The 27,190-nt window shown below is 46.9% G+C and overlaps 10 protein-coding genes across 10 annotated transcripts; 7 read left to right on the forward strand and 3 right to left on the reverse strand.

Moving 5' to 3' along the window:
- Window positions 1–207: 207 nt before the first annotated feature.
- On the forward strand, window positions 208–3,257 carry F5891DRAFT_224990 (uncharacterized protein). The gene is made up of 7 exons (XM_041370988.1): window positions 208–570; window positions 630–761; window positions 818–896; window positions 951–1,700; window positions 1,761–1,997; window positions 2,055–2,384; window positions 2,438–3,257. Exons 1-7 carry the CDS (start codon window positions 476–478, stop codon window positions 3,038–3,040), a joined length of 2,226 nt encoding a protein of 741 aa, XP_041233634.1. The 5' UTR covers window positions 208–475; the 3' UTR covers window positions 3,041–3,257.
- Window positions 3,258–3,811: 554 nt separating this feature from the next.
- On the forward strand, window positions 3,812–5,817 carry F5891DRAFT_224974 (kinase-like domain-containing protein). The gene is made up of 8 exons (XM_041370987.1): window positions 3,812–4,438; window positions 4,487–4,610; window positions 4,666–4,713; window positions 4,768–4,953; window positions 5,009–5,039; window positions 5,090–5,136; window positions 5,188–5,403; window positions 5,462–5,817. Exons 1-8 carry the CDS (start codon window positions 3,900–3,902, stop codon window positions 5,777–5,779), a joined length of 1,509 nt encoding a protein of 502 aa, XP_041233635.1. The 5' UTR covers window positions 3,812–3,899; the 3' UTR covers window positions 5,780–5,817.
- A 1,154-nt stretch (window positions 5,818–6,971) lies between these two features.
- On the reverse strand, window positions 6,972–8,339 carry F5891DRAFT_225215 (uncharacterized protein). The gene is made up of 3 exons (XM_041370989.1): window positions 8,245–8,339; window positions 7,838–8,173; window positions 6,972–7,789 (listed from the first exon to the last, which is right to left on the reverse strand). Exons 2-3 carry the CDS (start codon window positions 8,151–8,153, stop codon window positions 7,056–7,058), a joined length of 1,050 nt encoding a protein of 349 aa, XP_041233636.1. The 5' UTR covers window positions 8,154–8,173; window positions 8,245–8,339; the 3' UTR covers window positions 6,972–7,055.
- Window positions 8,241–8,784, reverse strand: F5891DRAFT_939501 (HSF-type DNA-binding-domain-containing protein; the record flags this gene model as incomplete). Its single annotated transcript, XM_041374230.1, has 4 exons — window positions 8,241–8,381; window positions 8,431–8,484; window positions 8,531–8,597; window positions 8,648–8,784. 4 exons carry the CDS (start codon window positions 8,782–8,784, stop codon window positions 8,241–8,243), a joined length of 399 nt encoding a protein of 132 aa, XP_041233637.1.
- A 3,971-nt stretch (window positions 8,785–12,755) lies between these two features.
- On the forward strand, window positions 12,756–13,988 carry F5891DRAFT_225358 (uncharacterized protein). The gene is made up of 6 exons (XM_041370990.1): window positions 12,756–12,953; window positions 13,004–13,038; window positions 13,087–13,126; window positions 13,178–13,248; window positions 13,304–13,487; window positions 13,542–13,988. Exons 1-6 carry the CDS (start codon window positions 12,846–12,848, stop codon window positions 13,623–13,625), a joined length of 522 nt encoding a protein of 173 aa, XP_041233638.1. The 5' UTR covers window positions 12,756–12,845; the 3' UTR covers window positions 13,626–13,988.
- Window positions 13,989–14,398: 410 nt separating this feature from the next.
- F5891DRAFT_225375 (uncharacterized protein) lies at window positions 14,399–16,325 on the forward strand. Its single transcript, XM_041370991.1, has 13 exons — window positions 14,399–14,608; window positions 14,669–14,701; window positions 14,748–14,767; window positions 14,823–14,837; window positions 14,899–14,937; window positions 14,991–15,019; window positions 15,072–15,085; window positions 15,134–15,166; window positions 15,334–15,393; window positions 15,448–15,588; window positions 15,642–15,867; window positions 15,927–15,975; window positions 16,035–16,325. The coding sequence occupies exons 1-13, from the start codon at window positions 14,557–14,559 to the stop codon at window positions 16,260–16,262; spliced, it is 939 nt and encodes a 312-aa protein (XP_041233639.1). The 5' UTR covers window positions 14,399–14,556; the 3' UTR covers window positions 16,263–16,325.
- A 1,480-nt stretch (window positions 16,326–17,805) lies between these two features.
- On the forward strand, window positions 17,806–19,736 carry F5891DRAFT_225516 (uncharacterized protein). The gene is made up of 13 exons (XM_041370992.1): window positions 17,806–17,966; window positions 18,023–18,055; window positions 18,107–18,126; window positions 18,185–18,199; window positions 18,262–18,300; window positions 18,352–18,380; window positions 18,433–18,446; window positions 18,501–18,533; window positions 18,699–18,758; window positions 18,810–18,950; window positions 19,006–19,231; window positions 19,285–19,333; window positions 19,386–19,736. Exons 1-13 carry the CDS (start codon window positions 17,912–17,914, stop codon window positions 19,626–19,628), a joined length of 957 nt encoding a protein of 318 aa, XP_041233640.1. The 5' UTR covers window positions 17,806–17,911; the 3' UTR covers window positions 19,629–19,736.
- A 568-nt stretch (window positions 19,737–20,304) lies between these two features.
- On the reverse strand, window positions 20,305–21,254 carry F5891DRAFT_998676 (uncharacterized protein). Its single transcript, XM_041378500.1, has 2 exons — window positions 20,862–21,254; window positions 20,305–20,811 (listed from the first exon to the last, which is right to left on the reverse strand). The coding sequence occupies exons 1-2, from the start codon at window positions 21,001–21,003 to the stop codon at window positions 20,690–20,692; spliced, it is 264 nt and encodes an 87-aa protein (XP_041233641.1). The 5' UTR covers window positions 21,004–21,254; the 3' UTR covers window positions 20,305–20,689.
- Window positions 21,255–22,144: 890 nt separating this feature from the next.
- On the forward strand, window positions 22,145–24,254 carry F5891DRAFT_1273725 (uncharacterized protein; the record flags this gene model as incomplete). Its single annotated transcript, XM_041370151.1, has 13 exons — window positions 22,145–22,202; window positions 22,262–22,294; window positions 22,347–22,441; window positions 22,505–22,543; window positions 22,601–22,629; window positions 22,682–22,695; window positions 22,744–22,776; window positions 22,829–22,897; window positions 22,948–23,007; window positions 23,059–23,205; window positions 23,261–23,486; window positions 23,542–23,590; window positions 23,642–24,254. The coding sequence occupies 13 exons, from the start codon at window positions 22,145–22,147 to the stop codon at window positions 23,885–23,887; spliced, it is 1,098 nt and encodes a 365-aa protein (XP_041233642.1). The 3' UTR covers window positions 23,888–24,254.
- A 494-nt stretch (window positions 24,255–24,748) lies between these two features.
- Window positions 24,749–26,958, forward strand: F5891DRAFT_1169173 (uncharacterized protein; the record flags this gene model as incomplete). Its single annotated transcript, XM_041365481.1, has 15 exons — window positions 24,749–24,804; window positions 24,862–25,298; window positions 25,355–25,387; window positions 25,439–25,458; window positions 25,516–25,530; window positions 25,590–25,628; window positions 25,685–25,713; window positions 25,769–25,782; window positions 25,833–25,865; window positions 26,029–26,088; window positions 26,138–26,278; window positions 26,334–26,559; window positions 26,614–26,662; window positions 26,720–26,854; window positions 26,878–26,958. The coding sequence occupies exons 2-15, from the start codon at window positions 25,247–25,249 to the stop codon at window positions 26,956–26,958; spliced, it is 927 nt and encodes a 308-aa protein (XP_041233643.1). The 5' UTR covers window positions 24,749–24,804; window positions 24,862–25,246.
- Window positions 26,959–27,190: the final 232 nt, after the last annotated feature.

The raw sequence follows: 27,190 nt of genomic DNA on the forward strand, positions 1-27,190 counted from the left end.
GACTAATGGAAGGAAGTAGAACGTATACATACGTAGCCAAGCCTTGACGTGCATGCGGCAAACGGCGTGTAGTTTTTTGGTGACAAAGTCGGCGACAATTGGAAATTTCCCATCTAGTATGACCTTGTGCCTCTCGTTTGGCACGAATTCAATCTTCCCATTCGCCTGCTCCTTCTTCCTCCGCCAGGTAACTTCCTCGCCGTCGTTGTCGACGACGATCAGGCATATCTTGACGCTGTTGTCGTCCTGTAATATCTTTCCTTTTTCCCTCATTCGTTGGCCGGAGAAAACCTGTGCGCTGTCTGTCCAGCTTGAGCTGCCTTTATATATCTTTGCAGCTTACACAGCTCTAAAGTCTCTGCCATCGACTCTATTTTCCACCCGTCAAACGCGATACGTGCGCTCCCTTTTGCTGATCTTTTAAACCCCTTCTTGTGTTTCTACTTTCACTCGTCAACCTGTATCGGAGCTCTTCATGGCCTCTGGCCCTCCCGGATCAATGCCTGCGCAACCTTCCGCAGGTGAACCCTCTCCTCCCTCGTCGGATCCATCTTGGGAAGGGGATAGGATGTTTGTCGCCACATATCTCATTTCCTTACCCCAACTTAACTTGTTGGTTGCTCACCCAGGTTCAACATTTACATTTATGACTATTGCAATAAGCGTGGATTCCGTAAAACAGCTCGCGAGCTGCTGGTAGAGGCTGAAATACCACCAGACTCTGCTCCCCCCATCAACGCACGTCAGGGTCTACTTTTCGAGTACGTCCTCGACTTCTTCCCTAAGCGCTCAACTAACCCAGTATGCGGTACTCCAGATGGTGGAGTGTTTTTTGGGTACTTTTCACAGCAAAAAGCAACGGAACAGGAACGGATGACGCTATGGTCTATACGCATGTATGTGGGGCTGTAACGTTCTTAGCACTGTACCGACCGTGACCTCTGAAACAGCATCAGATGCAGCAACAGCACCTCAGACAGCACAACGCCCCCCAAATGCGGCAGGCGCCACCGGCGATGAATCGTTTCATGAACGGTACGCAAAGACCCCAAGCATCGATGCCACCAAACGGCCAGATGCCTAACGGTGTTGGACCTGCTTCTTTGCCAGGTAATCCAGGCCCAATTCAAAATGGCGCCCAAGGCCCCATGGCATTCCCGATGAACGGTCCTCAAACTAACGGTATCCCGATGTCATCGGGCGGTCCTCCAGGTCAACCAGGAAGTTTCTCGCAGTTACTACCAGGACAGCAGAGGCCCGGTGGCCCTCCAAGACCAAATGGCGCTGCGCCTCCATTCCAATCCCCAACGATGTCTCATTCACCCCATATTACGGGAGGCAACCCTGGTTCTGGACCCCAGCATTCACAGTCTATGAATCAGCTGGTAGGCCCGCCCGGCCACCTTACTAATCTCAATCGCCCGATGCACCCTTCAAATTCTTCTCTTGGCTCCGCCTCTCAGACGCAGACGCCACCATTTCCGATGGGACGGTCACCCAGTCGTCCTGGCACCCCCGGTCAAGGAGGTATGATGCAACGCAGTCCATCATTGGTTGCCCGCCAGACGCCATCGAACGATCCAAATTTAGGCATGCTCAACCAAGAACTCAGTCGTTTGCCTACCGAAGCCGTTACGGCTGTTAAAGTAGCAATGGGTTTTGGCGATAAGGAGTTGCACTCGCTTAGCTTCCAAGATAAGGTACTTTCGTCGTCATCGCTATTATGGAAATTTTATTCACGTGAATTATCTGAATTACAGCAACGAATTATGAATGAGGTGCGGCAGCGGAGCGTCAAGGCATCACAACTCGGCCCTGTTCCATCGAATTTGCAAGGGATGGCTCCGCCCGGACAGCAACGCCGACCTGTTCAGCATCCAACAATGCAGCAACCTCCACAGCAACAGCAACAACAACACCAGCAACAACAACACCAGCAACAGCAACAACACCCACAGCGCACCATAAAACGTAACAGCACGTCACCTGGAGAAGAAGTACTGTTTCTTTTCTTGGCTTAATATTACAGCGCATTAATTTGCGAAATTTGACAGCATGGCACGCTCCCGAATAGTGAAAACTCGCCTCCGGACAGGAAGCGGCAGCGCCGTACACCTCCCCCCATGGAACAAACATCATCCATGGGTCCCGGGCCAGGATATCCGCACCCGCAACAGCAGGGTATGCCAGGCGGGCCACAACAAATGCCCAATGGCAACATGATGCGTCCAATGCAAGGCGCGCCCATGAATAACTTCCAGCCACATGGTGTTCCACCGAACATGGGTAATCCTGGTATGGGACTGCCTATGGGTGCTCCTGGTAATGCCATGAGCCCGGGCATGGTTCCAGGACCAGGTCATAACATGATGATGACCAATGCAGTAAGTTGTCGATTTTTGCTGCGGCCCTTGGCTACCCCTCAACTGTTCTGAAGGCCATGCAGTACCGACAGAGTATGACCGCAACGACAAAGACCCTATTAGCAGCGGCCGCTCCCGGTGCTTCTGAGCAAGGTTTCCATCCTGTGCAAGGTCAACAGCAGTTTGTTGGTTCTCAGAACAATCGAATCGGACAGAACTTGGCTCAAGCCAAACCTATGGGCGGCATGGCGCCGCCTGCGTCACCAGCTATCGGTGGTCCCATGAAAGATCAGAAGGACGTCAAACCTATGATCAATAACCCTTCAGGCATGCCAGAAGGGTCACCTCACAATGCTCCGGCTGCTCCAGGCCAGGGAGGGCCTTCATCCAATCCTACGGGGAGCGCACACGGCACTGCACCCCCGACTCCGAATACCATCAACTCAAGCATCACGCAGTCCCCCGCTCCAAACGGGACACCTTCAGTACCTCCGGCTTCAAATCCCGCGAGCCAACCACAACCCAATTTATCAGATCTACCACCTAATTTCATGTCTTCAGACTTCATGCAATCGATGTCAGCATTGGAGGACCTAGACCCATCCATGTTTCGGACAGACTTTGAGCAAGACTTCCGTGAATGGTTTGATCCGGGGGGTGTGGATCATCTCAAGTAAACGGCGGATGGAAGATATGATTTTTCGGGCTATGTGTTTGCTTCATCCCTCTTGCTTTTCGAACATTCTTCAACTTTTACGTGTACATGTTTTTTTTTGCGCTGACCCCTTGTTTTCTCTCTCTTCACGCGGAATCAGGATGTCTTATTTATTGCAAAAACTGCAGCGAGCAGTGACATCTTGGCTCCTCCCAGTTTAGATAGCTTATTTTTGTCGTCGACTTGTTGCGATAGTTCCGGTTGCTGTTTGTTACCTCGCTCGGTCACCCTCTCTCATCTTGCTGCATGTATAACTAATCTCATCATGATCTACTTCTCGCTCATCCGTGTTTCATAGTCAGGGCGTCGTCGTCGTCTATTAAGATCTGCACAGTGCAGACGCAGTTTAAAATTACGTATACGAACGACCTATTGCTACATATTCAAAGTGTCACATGCTGCAACATTCATCAACCAGTGTACCGCTTAGTGTTGGGTTATCTCACCTGCTCTGCTGGTTCCTCTTGAATGCTGTGAGTATCCAAGACGATAGCTAGGCAGGTTTATCAGCGTGACCCCACTAATGCCTGTGGTCTCATGGTTTTCAGGTGCCGGAGATAGCAGCCCTCCAAATGACAGCGTGTACCTGTCCTCGAGAAATTCGGCATTGGGCGCTGCAAGCGCTCGAGCAACATACAAAATGAATAGCTGACACGTCCTGCGGACAACTTTCCCCTCCGCAGTACTTTCACCGTCCCCTCCCCCTCATTCGTCTGGCTGTGACTTCAAGCCTGTGAAGCTTGGGTTGTATGCCGATCCACTAGTCATCGCGTTCAGATATCTGGACTTGCAAGTACAGTATTCGAAGGCGTACCGATTCAATGGTCTTTCCATCGAGCGTCCAGCATGAAGAATCCGTACCTATCCTTTCCGTTCATCTCGTCTCCTCGACATCAACCTCTGTCGATCATGATGTTCCAGATAGGATCAGTACATCTTTGTTGGGCGCATCTGATTTACCCAGCCCTTTTGCACAGGGGAGCGTTATAATGTCAGACGGATTCGCTCCCACGTTTCTACACACACCGGTTTCCCCCAACTCAGGCCCATACTTTTCGACTCCCAGTGTTCACAACTCGCAATCGGCCATTTCACGTATCGAGTTGCCGCGACTTGATATGAAGTATCTTCAGAGTGCGTCTGGCCAACTTCCCATCACGCCTGATTCCCCTGTACGCCCCTCCGATCTTGAGAAAACTATCGCACATGGTCATGATCAGATGGGGCATGGATATCTATCTCCGCCTCGTCCGAACGGCACAGTTCTTGTCGAAGGGAATAACAATCGTAAACGTGGATTTGCCAGTGATCTTTCTGGGATGCTTCCTACACCTATATCTCCCAAAACGCGATCTGGAAGGTGACGATTTGCTTGTCTATTTCCAGAGCCCTGCTAATGTACGTACAGCCCGACGACTCCTGTCGACTTGACAAGTTGGATTACTCGGAGTTACGGCCTTGATCCCATAGCTGGGGGTGCCTTTGGCAACGTCTGGAAATGTACCTACGATGATGGCACCAGGTGCATCCCGGTTCGTACATATGTGAATCGACGACAACGGTATCCTCATAAGGCGTCTGTTTCAGGTTGCTGTGAAAGGCTTCAGATTCCAAATTAACAGAAATACCTCGAAGGTTTGTCAGAGCACTGATCGCCCATACACACGGCCTGATAGTTATGTGTTATAGAGACTGAGGAGAGAAATGGGCATTTGGAGAAGACTCAATCACCCGAATGTCATGGAATTCATTGGCTATGCTTTCGGCTTTGGTATCTCGATGGCTCTTGTTGCCCCTTGGGCTGTGAATGGAACTTTGACCGATTACCTGGAGAAAAGTTGGTCGATCATTACTATTGCTGATCAACTTAGTTTGGTATGATCGCATCATTTACATTTGTTCACTATCTCTGACGGGATCGTTTGTTCAGTTAGACGACATCGTCTCTGGTCTCACTTACCGTCAGTCTCTTTTGACTCATCTTTGATTCATTCCGAGTATAATTCTACAGTGCACTCTTATCCTAATAATCCCGTGACCCACGGAGATCTCACTGGGGTACGTAACATCTCCTTTGCTTATCCCACACCGCAAACTTATTCTTCAAAGTCTAATGTTCTTATCCTCGGGGACAAGACTGCATGCATCGCCGATTTTGGACTATCAAGCATGCTTGGCGACCTGCAGACCGGTTCGACGTACCTCGCAGCTAGCGCTATGTATCCAGGCGCAGTACGATGGACAGCTCCCGAGTTCCTCCTGTCAGATGACGTCCAGCCGACGACGCTCAGCGACATCTACTCCCTCGGCAGTATCATGCTCCAAGTAAGTATTCAAAACCATCCTCAGCGTTCAGCAAAATTGACGATATGCTGCCTCGCAGGTCTTATCAGGCAGAGTACCCTGGCACGAAATCAAGCGGGAAGTGATCATCATACAGGAGATCCAACAAGGAAACACCCCTCGTTGTCCATCTCACTCTCCTCTCGTCGGTGAACTATGGCCATTTATCCGTGAGTGCTGGTCGTTATCACCAGCCTCACGACCCACAGCTGGCACCGCCCTCGAATTCATTCGAGACATTAGAATTAAATTACTCCCATTCCCTGTAGGTGACCACGACGCACCAGGTTCTACCACTGCACAGCCTGCAAGTAGTCCCGGTCCATCAAAAAGGCCACGCTTGAAAATAATTACGTAGGTGTTGGACTATAATAACGGAATCTATCGGTGCGAGAAGTGATGGTGATGGTGATAATGATGCAGACATACTTTTTCACGGACAGGCATCCAGGATTTTGTTTATTTTCGTATTAATCACTGCCAGCCAGTACACAGCCCCCTCACGCACATATATCGTAGATCCAAAGGGACTCGAAGGCTGTTTATAATATAATATTTGCACGCACACGCGTGCGTCTACTAGTACTAGTACTTTCTGTTGTATATAGTCATTCCTTTGCCTGGTTTCCTGTCTCATCGGAGCTGTGTCTGGCCGTCACACGATGATTAATGTCCGCCAAGCTCGTATTAAAATTGCTTGCACAAGGCAGCCGCGATTGCAATCGAGTGATGCTATGCAGAATTAATGAAGTTCACGACTCATATACGTAGATTCATCATTCCTGCTGATGTCCCTCGTACAAAAAACATGAATACCTCGCGCGTTCCGGATTTCCGGTCATCGCATCGCACCTAGGAAGCTGTGCATGAAGCTCGAGCCCGAGTTTAATATCCGAACTTGAAGTCAGTCAGTCCGCAGTCGAATACTTCGAAAGTAACAATCCATTGTATGTAATAGTTTCATTATCCCCCACCGCAGTCGATCCAGCCCCATGCCATCAAAGGTGAAAATTACATATGACGTTGATAATGAGATCCTGAGTCGAAGCCTCCTCCCCCAAGTTCCAATCAGAAAAACCAACCAACATTCGAAATAGAAGAGGGCAATTGAATTTCTAGAAAGAAAGGAACGTGGCGGGGCAACAGCCCAACAATACGTCTAAAAAAGGAGCGTTTGATGTATGTAAGTACTCGTGTCTAAAGCAGCTGGGGTAAGCGCATACAATATGTACTGGGATTGGGTGGTCGTGTATAGGATTGGTCTAGTACGGATTGAGCGTACGTCGTGGCGTGGCGTGGATGGGGTGCAGGTCACCTGGCGTAGCAGTAGCATGGCAAAGGAAGTTTGGCAAATAATGTGTGCCGGGTAGAAGGGAGGGGGAGGATGTGATACTGATAGAAATATACAGATAGAAGATAGGTGATAGGACGGGCGATATCGATAATAAGTTCTGAAGGAATACCATTTTTAAAGGAAGGAAAGACAGCAAGGATGAAACAAAACAAAAAACACAAGAAAAAAAAGAAAGAACAACACGCAAGCGTGAAGACGGAGACAAGTAACAGTAAAAGCAGATCAAAGAAAGAAAAAAGCGCGACACTTTCAAACACCAGGCATGAATCCCCGTCGTCGATCACCTCCCATACCCGCTCCCGCTCCTCGGTCGCCCCCAATTCGCAGTAAGTCCACCAACGCCAACACCCCCACCAGCACTAGTACCAGCATTCTGACCCGTAACCCACGTGGGCGCCGAATCGCTCCTCGCTCTTTGATGTTGCTGCTGCTGCTGCTTCTCACCACCACTCCCACCAACGTCCATATCCAAATCCAAACTCAAACTCATCTCCCCCTCAACATCATCTTCTCCCCCCATCGAAGCACCGCCAAGTCCAGAGACAGACCCTCCCACCATAGGAGAAACCATCGGAGATCCGCCGCCCATCGAAGACCCAACACTGCCCACACTAACGACACTCCCCGTCCTTCTCTGCCTCTTCTCCCTTCCTCCTCCCTCTCGCATGCCGTGTGCATCTACATCAGGAGTGGGCGTCAGGGTGATACTAGGCTGGCGCCCGTGTCCATGTCGACCAAAGGCAGAGAACTCGCTGGAGGTGGGAGAGGGAGTTGATGTGTGCAGGGCGTACTGGGGGATGCTGAGCATTGGGACTGAGGGGTGATGGCTGTGGCCATGACCCTGAGATGAGTGCGAATGGGAGGGGGAGTGTGCGTGTGAGGGGGATGGAGAAGGGGCTGAGGTGATGTAGATGTTGGGGCTGTGATCGCTTGGAATCGGGCTTGGAGGGACTGGGGAGGGGGAGGGGCTTGGGGCGTTCAGGGCGTTGAGTTCTTGGATTAGCGTTGGTGATACTGCGTGTAGGGTTAGTGATGAGTTGAGATTGAAAGGGAGAAACGCACCAGATCCGATCGTATCGCATAGGGTCCTTACGATCCCGGTCAATTTCTCCACTTTCCGTCGTTCACGGCGCATCTCGGCACCTGCCCAATTCATCCAAGCTTCGCCTCCTCCACCCATCCCCATACTGAAACCAGGTGCCATGACATTGAACGAAAATCCCTCCTCACTGCCATCTTCATCATCATCATCTCCCCCGATATGTAATTTCGGGGGGGAGGTACTAGCAGATTGGGAGAGGGTGTTAGCGATGTGAGAAGGGACGCGTCCGCCTAGACGTGAGATCTCGCGCCAGAGGGCCTTGTTCTCGTCTCGCATGTCATTTAGGAGACGAGCGACTTCGCCGGGGAGTTCAACGCTAGGGGTTAGATTAACTTTAATTTTGTGGTGGAGATTGAGCGGGGCTTACCGGCCACGTTCGCGAGGATCAGGCTCAAGAGCTTTGCGTTTGATGGCGTCCAACAGGTCTGGGCGTGCGCGGAGGAATTTGGGATGGCTGAATTCCCAAGTTTGAGATGTTGTAGATGTGCGTTGGGCGCGTGGTGTCTGTGTTATGAAATGTTAGATGATGAAATGAGTGGAGATAGGTACGGACTCTGTTGATTTTGTGAAAGCCGTACATGTTGAGTTGGCGCACAAAGCTTGAGAACTGTGGAGATGTGAGTTGTTTAAATAGTGGTGAAAAGGAGACCGACGTTGTTGTGTTTGAAATGAGAGCCAAGGATGCTCCTGCTGAATTCGCCTACGTTTGAAACGACGAAACTAGAAAGATTGAATGAGACAGAAAGTGAGAACGATGAAATAAGACTGACCTTGTTCCGAGTTCAGTCCATGCGATGAAAAGCTGACTCTTTGGATCGTTGATCATCCTGTAGATGTTGAATGACAGATATGAAAGGGTCAATTGAACGCACTGATAAAGCTTTGTTACAAAATTGTTGGTGCCCATTGGTTTACCGATGACGCCTAGACTAGGACCTGTTGCACTAGATTTCTGGCCTTCGTCGTCTGTGTCGGCTTGATCTGGCATTGAATAACCCGTTATGCCATCGGGATCATCGTATGTTGCGTTTATATCGATCTGATTTGAAGGCTGTGAACTAGCCGGTGTGAGCGGACCTTGTGAGGAAGGTTCGCTTATTGGAGGGGGTGATGAAGCTGTTGTTGTTATGATTGGATGTGGGAGTACGTGCCCTCCATAAGAATGAGAGTGCCCATGACTGTGATTAGTGGGTGGCGGAGGGGCGGTGTTTGTGAGACTTCGTTTACGCGGTACGCTCTTTTCTACTGCTAATTCGCTTGATGAAGTAGAGTGAGATCCTGTGCTCGGACGACGCTGTGCTAGTAAGAGAGATGAGTCGTCTGTCGGTTCAAAGTTGAATTGAAAGGTGGGAGGTTGTGGACTGAGATGAGCTGGACTGAAGTTTGGAGGAGATACAGGAGTTATAGGAGATACACCGTGATGAAGATGTGAAGATACTGAGAGGGAACTGAGGTTGAGCGTTAAATTGCTGCTAGTTGGTCTTGACGGTGATTGTTGCTGATTTGGAGTGTAATAGTAACCCGGTGAAGGTGATACGGGGGACGAGAAACCAGTAGAAGTTGTTGATGACCATTGTCTTGGTGATTGTTCTTGGTTTGAATAATCGTAGTCCATGTTCAAAGTAAAACAAAGTAACAACTTCCACAATCCTTTTAATCCCTAATTATGTCATCCCAAACGTGTACACTGCGTGCCATCTTATCCCCATTTAAACTAGTTAATTATTATTCCGAATATTGATCCGACCATGCAGTCTTTCACCCCCACATGCCTACCTGGAGGCTTCAGGAAACTTGGTCTACCTCAAATTAAATTTCAAATACACACCTCCTCTGAACTACCTCAGACTTGGAACACCAGTCCAACGCACTTACGGCTGTACTTCGGCCATTAATAGCGCCTCGCTCAAGACACTCGTGCAGTCCTGGCGGCTAGTAACCGGCGCAAGTTCATTCGCCATGTACCATTTCCAAACGGTGGTTAAATCTGAACCAGCTTCTGGTATGTATAGCCACTTCAGCCGATAATACATAATCGCGGGCGGAGGATAACTTAAGCTATCATCAGACTGAACGATCGATTGGCTATTACGCTCGCACTCATGCTGATCGTGAAAGGTAGCAGTTCACCTGCTCCCAGGCAGCGTTAAAGTCGTTCTCCGAAGCTTCGGAGACGTGGCAACTCAGAGGAGTCACAGTGGCCTGGCTACAATGAATACACCGGGTCGTAGGCGACACCGGTGGGTGAAAACTGCCGGTTACCGGTAGCCCTGACGATCTTCGGCTTATAGATGACTTTCCTGATTGTCTGCCAAGGATCATAATCAGTTCTTGTAGTTCTGCCGTGACAGGAAGACATGCGAACACGACAGGACAGATGGACACTGCCGATAATTTGGTTGCTGTTCGAAAAGGTGAAAGGTATGAATCCGTACCCCTGCGAATTCAACCATTTCGAACTCCCTGGGTATTCAACACGAATTATCAGGTTGTTTGATAAGAAGCTGACATATTTGTCGATGAGGCGGCCCGTTGGGGTCTCATGACACAGCGGGTAAACTGACATTTTACCACCATTTGCCGCCAGTGAAATTACATTCGAAAGGTAATTGTGTGACATTAATATTGTCAATTACTGCGATGACGAGGTTATCAGCTCATTGGCAAAACAACTCATAACAACTGGTTCCTCTACTTACATAAGTTCAGATACCGCCGCGACCTCTCCAGTTGTGCGGCCTCTAAATTTTTAAGCGTAAGCATTTATCGTACTTGCGCACTAGCATGGCACGGTAACCATGCTGGATGCCAAGCCTGGCTGGTCCCACCTTGACTTGACCCGGATGAGTCATATAGTTCCGAGTCCAACCGAAGGGCCAAACCCTCTAATTATCGATTGGTTACTTCCTCTTCCGAGGTAATATACAATTAGGGTGAGCAAAGGCAGTTCCAAAGAATTACCGATGCCGTCTTGGTGCATCTTCACCACTGACTTTCAGACAAGAGGCTTTAGGTCGATGCCGTCATCGGAACGGCCATCTCGGTATTTTTAATCCGAACTGACATCTGGGTGAGCAGATCAGGACAACAACATGACGATGTGACTAATCCCAGGAAGAGGTGGCGTTGGTCCCTTATGACTGTCTTATATCTCAGTGTGCGTAGCTTGCGTTATAGTGCAGTCAGCAACTCACAGTGTTTTCGAAATGTCATAGGTGCACTACATTGGAATACTACATGCTGGGTATGTTTGCAAGTCCAAAAAAGACTAGCGCTGTGCTAATAATCACCTTCCACAATCGGCATCAACATGCTGCGCAAGTCTACTGACATACACTGCGTGCATTCCTTCTAACTGGCGGCAGGCAGACAGTCTTCCATCATTCTCAGTGACAGGTATAGTGCGTATCCTGCATGCCTGCCTGCTTCCATTCAAACGCAATTAAATGCACCCCTATATAGGGTAGGTCATATTCCGAGTGACCACTATCTTGTTGGTTTAATATGACGACCGCAGCAGCTGTTATTTTGTTTAGAGTTTGATCCTCTGAAGCTCATCACTAACCGGTTTTATAGGCAAACATATGTTCTACATCAAGATTTCGTTACAAATGTTCATGCTGAGCGGTGAAATTGCCTCAAATGAAACGTGATGCAAGTCATTGTGATCGTTCGGTTATATACCATGCCTCAGTGATCTAGATTTTTTTTTTCATTACCATCTCTGGCCGAAATATACATGACACTATGTTCAGGAGGTGAGTTTCAACTACGGACAAAAGATTCAACTGCATCATGCTCATTGGAAAATACCAGAAGAACTTGTCCTCTTTCGCACCTATCAGCGTCCTCAGGCTTATGAGGGATATGTCCGATCTTTTAGCATAATAGATTGGGGGCTCAACGCTACGTGGGAGGTTCTCGCACTGTTTCTTGCTATGAGGATTGCTGTGAAACGCTTCTGCGAGCTGCGACGATTCAGATTATCGAAGGGACGTGCCACTGGGAACTACTCCACGGTATTATCACATGTACGTGTCATACTTTGCAAAGCGAGTTCGCATTTTCAATGTACTTATCTTTTCCCACTAAAGCTATGCACTCGCTAGCTTTGCTGCTGCTTCTTACCTCGATTTTACCTCAACCTCTCTCCAAACATCTTGGTACGTCGGCCTGCCGTGATATCTGTTCAGAGCCACTATTCTTCATTTTCTATGGAACTCAGGTATCATGGAGAGTCGGATTTATCGTGGCATTCCTGGATGTGTCGGGGTCATGTATTTTTTTGTGCTGGGACCACTCACATGACAATATATGCAAAGGACATCCTTTATTTTTGTCGCTAAAAGCAATATAAAGTCATATATTACGACATAAAGGCCCTGCAATCAACGTGTTCACTGGCAGTGTTGTGTTTGCACAAGAAATGCTGCAAGTGATTGGGTCTGTGCAGGGAGCGGGAAAATTTGTCTGGACTATCCGACAGTATAGGTTATAGTGTATCCCAGATGAAGTAATTTCTACATTTCTACATGTAGCATCCGCTTGGCTCAATTACGCTACTTCCGGAGTCTGTGCTGCGCTTCACAAAGTCATAGAAGTTCATGAGGATGAACACGTAGCCGTAGTACCCGCCGCAAATTCCATGAATTACTTCCCATCCAGTCGATACCATTGCAAGATCCCGATTTGACTTCGAATACTTAAGAGATGCTGAGAAGTGTTACTTTTCTCCTGATACGAGATGCGCACCCCAAAAATTAATATAATTACGTTCTGGTGCCTTCAAAGCGAACACAGGAACGGAAGGCCTGATGGCCGCTTAAGTAATCCCGACGTGCGGCGTTTGTTGGGTGCAGCTCGACAAAGACTGTTCATTTTAGACAAGGACCCCGGTTCAACCAATCTTATGTGTCATTAGCGCTCTGCAGGTCATACACAACTAAACAACGACAGTCTATCGATAGCATGGACAACTCACCTCTTCTGCCACGACCGATACACATAGACTCATCGAAACTGCAGAAAGGGCAACGCTTAGCGGACAAAGTACCCGATGACACCAATAAAAACAGAGTAATGTATTTGATGACGCAGCACCACGCTTTGAACTTACTGGTGTCTAGGCACCAGCTATACCTCGTGGAAAATTCAAAGAAAAGTGCGTCTCGACTGCGCGTACCTTCCCGTCTACTCACTACTTCGCCAGATTTCAAGTTATGAGGGAACGCTTCGATCAAGTTGTAGGGGTACGTATCTCAGCCGGAGCACTCTTGACGCAGTACGTTCAACCCCGCTAGTTACACGAGGAGCTTGTAAGAGATCTTGAGCTTGCAAATGCACGCATGCAGAAGCTTCAAGCTGAGAACGAGTGCGCCCGCTCTTGCTTTCTGGCCTGCGTTCCTGACATACTTGTTCGTTTGAAGCTTGCTTCTTGATGCTATAAATCTTACAGTTCCAGCAACGCCTTCCCTCATGCATCTCACGCGTCCCTCTCCGGCACTATATTCACACCCTGTAGCACCTCCAGCGGTACCGGCACCGCCTCCACCTCACCACATGAATGGGCACAGTGTTCCACATGCTAACGGGAGGTATCGCCCAGTAGACGTAGGCTCGCAAGTTACCCCCCGTCATCGCCATCTCTGATTTTTTTCTGGATAGCCACATGACATCACACCTTCGGAGCGGGATCGTGGTCGCGAATACCGGGATATTCCTCAGGAAACAGCGAACGGGCGCTTGTGAATACGAGCCGAATGCGTGACTTTCGATTGGAACCCGTTCATAACCTTAACGTTCTGTCACGCTCGTCTTTTGTGCGATTGGCTAACAAAGTGTCGGTTCTTGATCTCCCCTTATGCGGACTGGTGGAGGGAAAATAGTACTTCCTGCTGGTATAGAGATGAAACTTGACGATATACTTATCGGCCTCCAACTTGATCAAGCACCTTCATTTAGTCATCCATCAATGCTACCATGCGTGCGACACGCGCCTTGATTAATCCACACGGATAACTTTGATAGACTGTATATTTTTTACACCAACAATGTCAACGTCTCGACATTCAACGTTCAACGTTAGCCCAGCCACAGACACAGCGTGCCTAGCCCTACACACTTCATGATATAGTTACTTTTGGGTATAAGGGCAGCCTGACGGAATCAGGGCATCAATCAGCCTTCGCCCCTTGTCGCATCCAGGGGATAAATCAAAGCTTGGTACGTTTCGTAAACGTCGTATGTATAGATATATTTACTGAAGTTTTTGCTCCCTCGAGACCGATATGGTATTGGTGTACGGGCGTCAACACCAAGCGCTAATCCAACGCAAGCCACCGATAAGACTTCATTCCAAATCATATATGCTATAAATACGCCGAAGAACGTATGCTGCCAGGGAACAAATGGCTAATGAAACTTCTAGCCATGACGTTACAGCCCCTCATTCCGTGAAGTCCGGGCGGAATGTCTGTTCACCGGTAGTTGGCTATTGTTGACAGTGGGTTTGGTTGTACTAATGCGGACATGAAATGAGTGCAAACTGCCATTCGGTGCTCTCGTGCAATTTTCATACCCCGTGGAACACCGCCCACTACGATTTCACGAGGCGGGACAATTCTGGGCCTTATAAGTGTTGTACTCCGATGATCACTGGCATCAACTATTTGATATTGTCATGTCCGACCAAGATGCTGTCGCTGGCCTTCGCTGGAATAACAATATTTCGGGTTCGTCGGCTCCTTTCAAATGATCTATGGTAGAACTATCATACTCAACGTTGAATCCAGTGGTGACGATTACCCTGATATCCTATGAATACCGTCAGTAACCTTTAACATCTTGTACTTTTGCTGAAAGATTATCTAGTTCTTCACTTTGATAAAGAGGTAATGAGGTATTTCTTTCATGACGGTCATCTACTTACGGCTGTTATCGGTGCAGGTCAAATATGTCTGGGTCAGTATCCAACCCCAAATCTGCACAATGACACTAGCCTGGAGGCTAACTAGATCTCCAGAAACGACCCTGGTCACCGATGACATACCTTTATCTTGTTGTGAGTTCGCGCCGCCAGGGCGCTTCATGACTTTTTATCTATTTCCATACTAGGTTCGATATCTTGGACTTTCCCTTGCGCTGTACGTTGTTGTATTCTTCAAACGGTGCATTGTATGTTGACGTTGACCTTAGGCTTTGGGGTTTTTGTGCGTAATACTATGTTACTTGTATCATTATTCGCTGACTGGCTCTAGGGGGAGGACTGCTGTTTATGCCTACATCAGTGAGTTTAGCGATGCTTTCTTGACAGAGTTTTGGTTGACCTATATTTCAGCCGTACGTCTTTATTTCGATTGAAAACCCAGTCTCGATAATTGTCGATTTCTCATCTGTGTAGATGCGAGTATACCATCTTCAACCTAAACCGTCTTTATTCATCATGAACACAAAATAGGTCACGATCTTGTCGTTTTCATGGAATGGGGTTATTCCCTATATAGTTGCGTTGCAGAAGGTAAGTTATGCATTTTTTCACAACACATTGCACGTATCAAATCTGCACCCACAGTCATTCTTGTCTGGCGTCTTTATGCACTATACAACTGTTCAAAACTCCTACTTCGGATCCTGTTGGGGCTACTCGTACCCATCATCGCCGTATCGATAGGAACTGATATCTTTTTATATAGTCGACCTAGCATGTTCTCAGGTAGGTGCATGTTTATTGGTATCAACTGTGATCTGATCCCTGTCTCGTTGTAGTAAAAGAAATAATCACTACAGACGCCAAGTACTGCACGTTCTTTTTCAAAACGGGGCCTCTGCCTCTGACCTATTTGTCTATCCCTATGGTGTGTTATGATGTCCTCCTGCTTGTTCTTGCGACTGCAAGGCTTGTGAAACACCTCAAAGAACGGAAGAAGATCAACGCTAAGCCTAATACATCTGTATCTATTATTGTTCGACTTCATATCGTGTGCTTTGTACTGCAAGTTCCATCTCCCTTTGTCTAGTGTGATCTGAGAGTAACTGATCGAATTTTGATAGGAATTTGATGAACCAAATATTTTTGGTGATATTATGGGCTGACCTCTCGGTATGATACTTCTAACACCCTACAGAAATCTGCTCATGCCACAATTCAATCATTCACAGATCTCGTTGATGAACATCTCAGAGCTCATCAACAGTACCGTACCATATATTCTCGCGCCGCGTCTCACGATCAGTATCTGGGATACGCATGCCCATCGCAACTGCGTATATGTCAGTACGACGTTCGAGGATTGTGGATGTTGGGCTTCACCGGGAGTACCCGAGCAGCATGAGATGAATACCACCAGTACTCAGATGGAATCTGAAACGGATTCTTACATCGCATGATTTGGGATACTACTTGCGGGAAAGTGAGGGATCGCATTCGGATGAGCACGATCAGATTTTGACTAGGCAGAGCGCAGGACTCCGCTGCAGACGAAGAAGATGCTAGTTGAGATAACATGACAATATTACATAAAGTAATATACAAACATCACGATAGCGATAGATTCAAACACTATATGAGCGCAATGCAATCTAGTATGTAGCGAAGCATACCGAGGGTGAAGTAATACCAGTCCTCTTGAAAACTTGAATGTTTGATTCCGGTGAAATCGGCCTTGAAGCTTGAAGTATGATGCCGTACGTGTTTTTATCCATGATAAAATAATATGCGTTTCACCAAGTTGACACCAACGAGTCTATCATAGATAAGAACATGGACACACGCAGGGTAAATTTACTTTAGGAACGGTTACTGTTTCAAATTCAACAAGCCCCCCCTCAATAACCTGTAAGGGGGTACCTCCAATGGGTCATTTTGCCTTTTTAGGACCACTCACACCCTGACATATAGTCTTACCATGTGAGACTCCGTCGTCTGATACTACCGCCTCACGGATCCAGGCTCGTATACTAGTACTGATTTGGATATCATCCTGATACTCGCGCTCGCCAACTTGAGGGATAGTGGACTCGGTGCCTCTTTATGTTTCAACATCTACGTGCGACAGAGACGCGCTGACGTCCAAGTCCCTTCAAGAAATTGTATTCTCCAGCCCTGTATTTGCACAGCAACTGGCATGTCAGGGCCCTTTGAAAATATTGCAATAGATTGGCATAAGAGTCGGGGATCGCTAGGACGTCCATCACAGCTGATTCATCCAGGTTTTCAGTAATTTGGAAATTGTTTTTCAAAGTCCGGTATATGGATGTAGTCATCAACATCTATGAGTAATACTAGTGCTGTAAGGCCCTCTAAGTTACTTACTCATACTAAGTACTAGCATGACATCACGCACCACTACGACAACACTTGCCCCATTACCTTTGTTCAGTACTTTCAGTTCCCATGAATGTAGGACTCCCACCCAAGAAGGTTTGGTCTAAAGTCCGACGATTATCTAATAAGGTTACCATATTCATTTAATAGTGGTCATCATGGGCGTGGACCAAGCGTGTGCAGTGATCGTGCACCCGAATTTAGACATCTTCATCAAATGAAAACTTGCTGTTGTCCTCAACCTGATTTATGCTCACTCAGGCTGAAAGGCGGCGTGGTCATGTCTATCAATAGTAAGTGCCTAACAGACAAATACTGGATGGTGCACACCTGATAAGGCTCCACATTCTCTAGGCTATTATAAGCGTTCACCACGACGACTGCCATACCGTGCGAGTAGCGAAGAATCCAGCGAAAATATAACAGCTACCAGTACTCTCCGAGTCATCAGTCTTGAATTCGAGTGTGATGTTTATCGAGTCGTTGACAGCTCACTATAGAGGACATCAGCTTGAAATCGACAGGAAGCGCAGGCAAACTTGGTATACACCCTTTATTACATCTAGTTCCGAATCCTAGTGCGCCAGACGAGGGACGAACACTTCGGTCCCCACGACTCGGAAGCAATCGTGAGGCCACCGCAGGGAATTATGTGCCTTATCATAAGTCACTTCAGCAACCCTTTTCAAATTCTCTATTCCATCGCAGTGTCATGTCGCAAGGAGGGGCTGCTGCCGCTGGTCTCCGCTGGAACAACAATGTATCTGGTCTGTCAGCTCTCTAACCTGACCTGTCGCGTCATCGTACTGAACTTCGATTGCAGTAGCAGCTATTGCCCTGATATCGTATGAGTACCGTCAGTAGTCTTGGTCAACCTTGTACTCTCGCTGAGCGAAAGGTCATCTAGTTCTTCTGTTCGGCAAGGAGGTAATAAAGAACTCTTGCTCTATCGGTCGAGTGTTGATGGTTCTGATTATCGACATAGATTGAGTACGTTTGGGTCAGTGTCGAACCCCCTTATCTGGATGATAAAACTAACCCAAAGATTAATTGAATCCCCAGAAAAGACCATGGTCGTTTATGTCATGCCTATACCTTGTTGTGAGTTTCGCCCTGCCAGTGTTCAATCAAAGATACGATATTCTTCGCTAGGTTCGATATTTCGGGCTTTTCCTTGCAATGTACGTCGTCCCTTCACACTGTACACATCATGCTAACCAGTTTTCACACCAGTGTGTGCGCCTGCTGTATGTGTCACTAGCCCATGCCAACTCGAGCCATTATTGACTGACTTGCGCTAGGGGGAGGTCTGTTGTATATGCCTGAATCAGTAAGCATATATATGCCTTCCATCGTTCAAGAACTTTAGCTTAATACATCTTTCAGCCGTACGTCATCAGTTCATTTCACAGCTCACTAAGTCCCACTTGTCCTCTTATCTAGCTGTACGTATATCATTTCAACTTGAAGTGCACTTGCTCATCATACAATTGGAATAGGCTACGATCTTATCGTTCTGATTGAATGGGGGTTTTCAGTGTATTTTTGCTTTGCGGAAAGTAAGACATACATCTTGCATCTCGCTACGCGTACCAATCCCCCATCCGCAGTCATTCTTATTTGGCGTCTTTATGCCATAAGCAACCAATCCAAGCTCGTACTTCATGTTCTAGTGGGATTATTCGTGCCTATCGTTGCCCTGTCGATAGGGACAGACATCTTCTTGTATAGTCGACGCGATGTGTTCTCTGGTAAATTTGTATCCTGATTGCTTTGGCTGCAAGCTGACCCCACCTCCTTCCATAGTGAAAGAGGTAATAACTCCGGACGCCACTTACTGCACCCTTTCCTTCCACATAGGTCCTATGCTTGCGATTTATACTTCTATCCCCATCATGTGCTTTGATATATTACTCGTTATCCTCGCGGTCATCACCCTCGTGAAACATTTTATGGAACAGAGGAGGATCAAAATGAGGCCTAATACCTACATGGTAATGATTGTCCGCTATCATATCTTGTACTTTGCCCTGTAAGTTCCGCTTCATCCATCGGGTTCTAAAAGGAATAATCGTATCTTGCTAGGTGCCTGACAAACCAAATCTTATTGGTGATATTATGGGCTAATATTCCGGTATGAAACTTCCAAGTTATGCAGAGATCGATTAACGTATACACATTCGCAGACTCCAGCAATGAGTCTGGCGGAGCTCTTCAACGGTACGGCGCCCTTTATTCTTGCGCCCCGTCTCATCATCAGCATTTGGGATACGCATGCCAACGACGAGTGCGTGCATGTCAGCACGACGTTCGCCGATTGTGTATGCTGGACTTCGCCACCGGACTTTGAGCAGCACGAGATGAGTCCTGGCGTCGGGCATCCTGAATCCACGTTTAGCATGGACACAGAAGGCGTCGAGACTGCGTGACTTGAGGTCACACTAATATATGTATTCATGAATAAATTCCTTATGGCGATCACCTATGGTTATAAGAAGTTTATGCTTTTGCCTGGAATATGACCTTGCGAGATGTACCAACTTCGAAACCCGTAGAGACCCGGCGTTTATTTAATTGGTCATCTGAGCCTCGGTCAATGCTACAGTGACTAACCATGAGCTTGTTTTATTGTCTGTTACTAGCCGCCTTCCATCTAAGAGCTGATACAATTGGCAAACGAAAGGTCTATGTACATATGGGTTACAACTGTACAGCCGACTCAGCACGGAAGTGCCACCACTCAGGCGCGATGGTATACCATAATTAGCTGACATCTCTCAGATGCAGCTCCAGGAAAAGACGTGATCATCATTTCGGATACAGATCGAGTACCTATCCTATTTGACTTGATACTAAGCAGATGTGAAATCTCACGATGATACTCTTTGACTTTGGCCGAGTACAATATCATGGCTCCGCAGCCGACGGGCTTAGGCGCGTATTAATAGAAGACGAGTGCTGGGCTAGATAGAACGAACTCTAGTGAGTTCTATAGTAGCATCAGTAAGGAATGTAGTAGGTATACTGAAATATGACTTACCCCCAGTCGAATGTAAGAGACTGGGGGAAAACGAAGAACGAGCGTGTCGAAAGTACCGTGCGTGGAGTTGCCTAATATGGTAACTCCGCTGCAGAACGAGTGTTCGAGTCAAACGAAAAACGAAAAACGAAAGATATACTATGTACTGTATTGGCGGGTTGGATTTCCAACACGTATATCAAGCTATGTGAGTACATCCGAGAGGTACATATATGGTACGCACGAATTGCAATCTACTTGCGACGAGTTAGGTTTTGCCTGAGAGAAGCAAACACGCTGACGGTGCGAATGCGCATGAACATGGGAGGGTTTTCCTGATGACATCCGTCCGGCAGTGGCTCACGTTGAACGTAACGTATCCAAAGACGATGCCCAGGTTGCGCCAGTGATTACTGTATTTAAGGTTGGACCTCGAGTACATGAACTGGTCAGCGCCCTGTAGCTTCAGGATTAGTGAGATAGCCGCCTGCGAATTCTATGAAGGGCCCATGTAGTTGTCACACATCGAGCCCTTCGATGGTTGACAGAGACAAGTTTAGTGGAGGAGCATTTGATCGAGTCTCCGCCAATAGCTACAAGGACCAAGATAAGATGACTATTCAGCAAACAATCATTCACTAACCTTGACCAAGGAGACCCTCAATGATGTATGTGTAAGGAGAGACCCTGTACATCCATTTCCGCCAATCAAGTTCGTTAAATGGCTGGACTACGCCATCACTTATGGACCATCGGCATGGCGTAGTCTGGTTTAACGTGTGCATCTCACAAGATCATGACAAAAATGATGAGAGTCTCGAAGTACATGGGGTGGTTGGAGCCATGGACGCCATTCCTGCGGATCGCCCCAAGGCTTTTGGTCGGTGATAACTCGCTTTCCTGAGACGGAAGTACTAGGAGATCGAAATACCCCCAAATTCGCATCATCGTCATGCATCAAGACTAGGTAGAATATCAGGGACAACGCCGACATTAAGCGCCGATTACTGGGTGAGTCCGAGTAGTGACGTTGACTACTATGCCATTAGTGCGCGGCGGTTAGTAGAGAAAGAGCCGAAGTGGGCAGTCAATCCTACTTGCTGTACCTATTGGTTGCACCCCGCGGAGACCATCGCGGTGCAGAAACTAATGATAACGAAGCAGGTGATGTTACATAATCGTAAACCGGCTACTACTAGTAAGCGGCGGCATTAGTATGTTTGATGCTTGCCAGTGGCCACTCACCCGCCGCTTCGTCGATTCTCACTAGGCCAGTACTGCAGGGTCGCAGGAGGCTGTAAGTCATATCACTTCCATATATAACTATACGCACTGACTTATAGTCCAGCTGAGTGCATTCATTGAATATTTAGTTCTGAGTCCAGCTCATAAATGCCAATACACTATTTTCACCCAGCACCGCTCCAGGCAACTTCACCTCACGACATCATCTAAGTGAACGTGCATACGCTAATCTCACTGATGCGGCCAGATATCGTCCAGTTGATAGCAAACTTAGCTACTGCGGCGAACAGTTTGCGGACTTCTCAACAACTTCATCCGCTTCCCATCTCCTCTGCAATACCTACAATGACTGTGATGCCATCATGATCTAGCGCTAAGCACCATATAACCACCTGCCACGCTCTCATCCTAACCTTAATATAGTGTCATCGTGAAGCGAACATCAGAATCATGATGGCATTACTTACGGTCAGATGGGCTCAGAGCGCTACGCCTTGTACTGTTATTGTACTAGACACAGCATATCAAGCACTTTCGTTTATTGGCTGATAACTGCTAGCTGATACCTGTACACTTTATCGATTCTCACTGGCGGGAAACTTGATAAAATGTAAGTCATTCCAGCCATTTCTACATCTATCAATCACTCACCAAATTCCTCACTTCATACGAAACAGTGTCATGTCAGAACAACTCGAAGACAACATTGTTGGTCTCAAATGGAACGACAGTATATCTGGTTCGTCGGTCCCTTCAACTAGTTTGTGAATAAACCATCGTGCTGAATATCCGTTCCAGTGGCACTCTTCACAGTGATGTTCTACGAGTACCGTTAGTTGCCCTCATGAACTTTCGCACTACTGCTGAACGATGTATTATCCAGTTATTCTTTTTGACAAGGAGGTAACAAAGAACTTTCTTGCTGTCGGTTGGGTACTTATGTCATGGTTATTATCGGCGCAGCTTCAGTATGTCTGGGTCAGTATTCAACCTATACTATTTGCGCAAGGATACCAGCCTGGAAGTTGACTGAATCTCCAGAACAGACCGTGGTCACCAATGTCATGCCTGTACCTTGTTGTGAGTTCACCCTCCCACACTACTTTTTGGTCTATGTACTATTTCCTGCTATGCTAGGTTCGATATCTTGGTCTTTCCCTTTCAATGTACGTCGTGGTGATTTGTGTCTTTTATATTGTACACTAACACCGATGCTAGAGCTTGGGGCTGCTGTATGTAACACTATGCCGTTTGAACTATCCTTCGCTAACTAGCGCTAGGGGGAGGATTGTTTTATATGGCTGAATCAGTGAGTGCATTGATGCTCTCCATCTTTAGAGTATTCTAAGCTGAATCTTATTTAAGCCGTACGTCACAATACGTCTGTTTCACAGCCAGGTCCCAACGTTATTAACCTCTTTCATTCAGCTGCAAGTATAATTCATGTCTTCAAAATAAACTGTAATTTCCTCATCATGCAATAGGCTATAACATTCTTGTTGTACTGGAATGGGGTGCGTCTGTGTATTTTTGCTTTGCGGAAGGTAAGTCATGCAGTTAGTAACTCGTCGTGTGTACCGATTCATCATCTGCAGCCATTCTCATTTGGCGTCTTTACGCACTATGCAAGCAACCGAAACTCCTACTTTATGTTTATGTTGCAGTAGGATTGTTCTTGCCTATCGTCGCCCTTTTGATAGGCACAGACATCTATCTGTATAGTCGACCTCACGCGTTCTCAGGTGAATTTTCGCCCAGATCAAATTGACTGCAAGCTGAGGTTGTCTCGTTACAAAGTCAAAGAATTGATTACTCCGAACGCCAAGTACTGCACCTTTTCCTTCAACATTGGACCTATGTCTGCGATTTATATGTCCATCCCCATTGTGTGCTATGATGTCTTCCTAGTTGCTCTCGCAGCTGCCACTCTCGCAAGACACTTCAAGGAACGAAGGGAATACAACATGAGGCCTAATACCTATATGGTAATGATTGTCCGATATCATATCATGTACTTTGTCCTGTAGGTTCCTCTGTGTCTAGTGGTTTCTGAGGGTGCTAATTGAATTCCCGCTTAGCAATTTGACAAACCAAATCTTAATGGTGATATTATGGGCTCACATTTCAGTATGATACTCCCAAGATAATACAGATATCAGCTAACATGTACACTTGTAGGTCGAGGGGATGAGTCTCTCAGAGCTTTTCAGTAATACGATGCCATTTATTCTCGCTCCCCGTCTTATCATCAGCATTTGGGACACCCATGCCCAGGACGACTGCTTGCATGTCAGTACAACGTTCGAGGATTGCCTATGTTTGACTTCGATGCCGAGGTTCCAGCAGCACGAGATGATCGCTGACATCCCATTAACCCGGCATACTGGGGTGTCTTGCGAGAGTGTAGACCACGAGGAATGTTGAAAATATAGGTGCGTGAAATGAAACTTAAACGCTGTAAGAATGTAACATCAAGTACTTATGGGTAGTCGAACCAGCAGGGGTGACCCCATTTGCTGCTGCGGGTTCAACGGTGGAGGTTCGGGCTTTCGGCCGGTATCGTCAGATGCCTTCCGTGTCTATTTAAGCGAAGTTGCTGCATGAGTTGATCTTGTGTGGTCGGTCTGTACATTATGAACGTGATCCATCTGCGTCCATCCTTTCTTTATTATCTTGTCTAGTGGTTTATACGTACGTGTCTCTCATTGGTCCCCTCACATTTTCTCTCTTCGGGCTTCACCCTTGTATTTACCTAACCCCAATATCATTCTATGTTCCATCCACCTTCCAATGCCGGAGGATTTACAGCTGTCTCCACACACGTATTCACGCTCGGTCTGGTTTTGTTTCCGTCTCCTATCGTTCCGCCATTGCACTGAAGGTTTTTAGGTTCGATTTCACCGGAGTCTACCGTACTTGCATACCTTCTTGCTGGCCAAGTCAAGTTTAAACTCGCAACTTGTACCTCGAACAGCTTCAAACTTTCCTGTCAGAGCAAGGGCACTGTTCGTGCATTGTGCAAGGTAGTGAGGGCTGCCTGCCTTAATCCTGAACACAAAGTTGCAACGCCACAAGATATTTCTCCTCGAACAAATGCAGCACAGATATTCATAATTCACCGCCGACAACGTTCTTTTCATGAGGTACGTCCAACTACACGAGCATTATGCATATGACTCAATCAAGGTCGACCAATGTTGATGAAGTTCCTTTTGTAGGTTAAGGCTGCACGCTGCCCGACATCATTGGTCCATTGATGACCCTGTTTCGGCGCTTTCGGAGGTAAATTGGAACCTTGATCAAATATCTGGACAAATAACTCTGACCACAACCCTTGTCTGGTACGTTTCCACAATTAATGTTAAAGAGGCCCTTGCTGATCTTTCCGTTGTCCTCAGTCTGATTTCTGCTCCCTGAAAGGGTACCCGACCATGTTCTATCAAGAGGGTCAAACTATCTAAGCGCTTGTACATCGCAAACGCCTGCACAGGAATGTCAACCCTTATTTAAACCTCATTTCACGTTCTTTAGGCTATCAAGGCACTCTTACTGCCCACGGAACAAGGGGAACACGTTGGCTATGACATGTGAATGATGAAGACTCAGCCAAGATGTAACAGCCACTCTTGTCGGCCACGAATCTCGGAGTGACATTTGCCCATTCCTGGCTAACGACCGGGAAACCAGCCCTCAAGATTCTATGCCTTATAAGTATCGTATATCAATCATCAACAATTAACAGCCCACTAATCTCTTCAGACCCCCCATTTGATCTGCAGTCTCATGTCAGAACAAGAAATCATTGTTGGTCTCCTCTGGAACAACTATCTATCTGGTTCGTCAGTTCCACCGATGTGTAAGCAAACCATCGTGTTGAAACATAGGTCGCAGTGGCACTCATCACTCTGATGTCTTATGAATATCGTTAGTAATTTTTTGGAGCCCTGTGCTGTTGCTGAACGAAATATTATCTAGTTCTTTTGTTGGACAAGGAGGTAATCGAGGTTTTCTCTTCTGTCAGTCGATGCTTATGATTATTATGATTGGTGTAGGTTAGATATGTCTGGGTCAGTCTACCCCCATATTTGCACAATCATATGAGCTCGGAGATTGACTGATTCTCTAGAAACGACCATGGTCACTGATGTCATGTTTGTACCTCATCGTAGGTTTCGCCCTGTCAAGGAAGTTTATTTTATTTTATCTTGTTTTCTATGCCAGGTTCGATATTTCGGTCTTTTCCTGGCACTGTACGTCTTCCTGGCTTCTTGACACAGTGCATATGTATGTTGACACTCGCATTAGGCTTTGCGGCTTCTGTATGTAACCTTGTGCCTACAAGAGCTATCATCAACTGACTAGGTGCTAGGGGGAGGGCTATTGTATATATCTGAATCAGTCAGTGTATTGATTTTTTCCGTTTAAAGAGTTTTGGGCTGATGCACATTCTAGCCGTAAGTCTCAAGTTCGTCTTAGAGCCAGGTCTCGACAGTTGTCCTCTTTTATAGCTGCAAGTATATTGTTTTCAACCTGAAGCCCATTCACTTATCATTATGGCGAATTAGGCTACGATCTCGTCGTTCTAATTGAATGGGGATTTTCAGTGTATTTCTGGTTTGCGGAAGGTATGGTGTACATCGCATCTCACTATGGGTTTGAACCGTACGTCTGCAGCCATTCTCATTTGGCGTCTTTATGCCATATGCGATCAATCCAAGCTCCTACTTTATGTTCTGGTGGGATTGTTCTTGCCTATCGTCGCCCTCTCAATTGGGACGGACATCTATCTATACAGTCGACATAGTGCGTTTTCAGGTAATTTTTTTCTAAAATCGAATTGACTGCAAGCTGACCCCGCCTCATTGCATAGTGAAAGAAATCATAACTCCGAACGTCAAGTACTGCACGCTTTCTTTCAACATCGGACCTATGCCTGCGATCTATACTTCCATTCCGATTGTGTGCTATGATATCTTACTAGTTGTTCTTGCGGCTGCCATCCTCGTGAGGCACCTTAAGGAACGAAGAGGGACTCAAATGAGGGCTAATTCATATATGATCCTGATCGTTCGGTATCATATTCTGTACTTTGCCCTGTAAGTCTTCCCCTCATCCAGTAGGTTCTAAAATTATTCATCGATTCTCGTTAGGAATTTGACAAACCAAATCTTATTGGTTATATTATGGGCTCACATTCCGGTATGATCATTCCAAAGGGTCATACAGACGGATCGGCTAAACACTTACACTCCCTAGACCCCGGTGATGTGTATCTCAGAATTCTTCAATGATACTGCGCCGTTTATTCTCGCGCCCCGTCTCATCATCAGTATTTGGGATACGCATGCCCACGATGACTGCGTGGAAGTCAGTACAACATTCGAGGATTGTGTATGTTGGACTTCACCACTGAGGTTCGAGCAGCACGAGATGGATTCCGTTGTCGTGTAATTCTGGGGTGCTCAGGCTGGTTCCTCAGTATGAAGAAAAAGTAAATGGGGTCGAGTGAGGTAAATAAACAACTTAGAGCTTTGTGTAGCACCTGATAGTGTAGTACCTACATACCGTAATATGTAACGTTTGTGGACCGAATCGTTGAACATGAGTATATATAGTACGTCCTTGCAGAGTTGAGAATACTTTGCTGTTCCCCACAAACATGATATCACAGATCGTGTGACTGTCGAAATTAACTATACATCAGTGATGATATGCTGTCAAATTGTT

This window comes from Suillus fuscotomentosus (assembly GCF_016647785.1).
Source record: "Suillus fuscotomentosus strain FC203 chromosome Unknown F5891scaffold_2, whole genome shotgun sequence".
Lineage (NCBI taxonomy): Eukaryota > Fungi > Basidiomycota > Agaricomycetes > Boletales > Suillaceae > Suillus > Suillus fuscotomentosus.

Bases quoted from the DNA above. Each gene is read 5' to 3' on its own strand.
- F5891DRAFT_224990 (XM_041370988.1), top strand. From the start codon at position 476: ATGGCCTCTGGCCCTCCCGGATCAATGCCTGCGCAACCTTCCGCAGGT. The intron at 762-817 runs GTACGTCCTCGA...GCGGTACTCCAG, and splicing joins CGTCAGGGTCTACTTTTCGA to ATGGTGGAGTGTTTTTTGGG. The intron at 2,385-2,437 runs GTAAGTTGTCGA...ACTGTTCTGAAG, and splicing joins ACATGATGATGACCAATGCA to GCCATGCAGTACCGACAGAG.
- F5891DRAFT_224974 (XM_041370987.1), top strand. From the start codon at position 3,900: ATGGTCTTTCCATCGAGCGTCCAGCATGAAGAATCCGTACCTATCCTT. The intron at 4,611-4,665 runs GTTCGTACATAT...CGTCTGTTTCAG, and splicing joins ATGGCACCAGGTGCATCCCG to GTTGCTGTGAAAGGCTTCAG. The intron at 5,137-5,187 runs GTACGTAACATC...TATTCTTCAAAG, and splicing joins CCCACGGAGATCTCACTGGG to TCTAATGTTCTTATCCTCGG.
- F5891DRAFT_225215 (XM_041370989.1), bottom strand. From the start codon at position 8,153: ATGCGAGACGAGAACAAGGCCCTCTGGCGCGAGATCTCACGTCTAGGC. The intron at 7,790-7,837 runs GTGCGTTTCTCC...CCCTACACGCAG, and splicing joins ATGCGATACGATCGGATCTG to TATCACCAACGCTAATCCAA.
- F5891DRAFT_225358 (XM_041370990.1), top strand. From the start codon at position 12,846: ATGGACAACTCACCTCTTCTGCCACGACCGATACACATAGACTCATCG. The intron at 12,954-13,003 runs GTAATGTATTTG...ACTGGTGTCTAG, and splicing joins ATGACACCAATAAAAACAGA to GCACCAGCTATACCTCGTGG. The intron at 13,488-13,541 runs GTAGGCTCGCAA...TTTTCTGGATAG, and splicing joins GGAGGTATCGCCCAGTAGAC to CCACATGACATCACACCTTC.
- F5891DRAFT_225375 (XM_041370991.1), top strand. From the start codon at position 14,557: ATGTCCGACCAAGATGCTGTCGCTGGCCTTCGCTGGAATAACAATATT. The intron at 14,938-14,990 runs GTGAGTTCGCGC...TTTCCATACTAG, and splicing joins TGACATACCTTTATCTTGTT to GTTCGATATCTTGGACTTTC. The intron at 15,868-15,926 runs GCAAGTTCCATC...GAATTTTGATAG, and splicing joins CATATCGTGTGCTTTGTACT to GAATTTGATGAACCAAATAT.
- F5891DRAFT_225516 (XM_041370992.1), top strand. From the start codon at position 17,912: ATGTCGCAAGGAGGGGCTGCTGCCGCTGGTCTCCGCTGGAACAACAAT. The intron at 18,056-18,106 runs GTCAGTAGTCTT...AAGGTCATCTAG, and splicing joins CCTGATATCGTATGAGTACC to TTCTTCTGTTCGGCAAGGAG. The intron at 18,759-18,809 runs GTAAGACATACA...CCCCATCCGCAG, and splicing joins GTATTTTTGCTTTGCGGAAA to TCATTCTTATTTGGCGTCTT.
- F5891DRAFT_998676 (XM_041378500.1), bottom strand. From the start codon at position 21,003: ATGCACACGTTAAACCAGACTACGCCATGCCGATGGTCCATAAGTGAT. The intron at 20,812-20,861 runs GTTAGTGAATGA...TGGTCCTTGTAG, and splicing joins TGAGGGTCTCCTTGGTCAAG to CTATTGGCGGAGACTCGATC.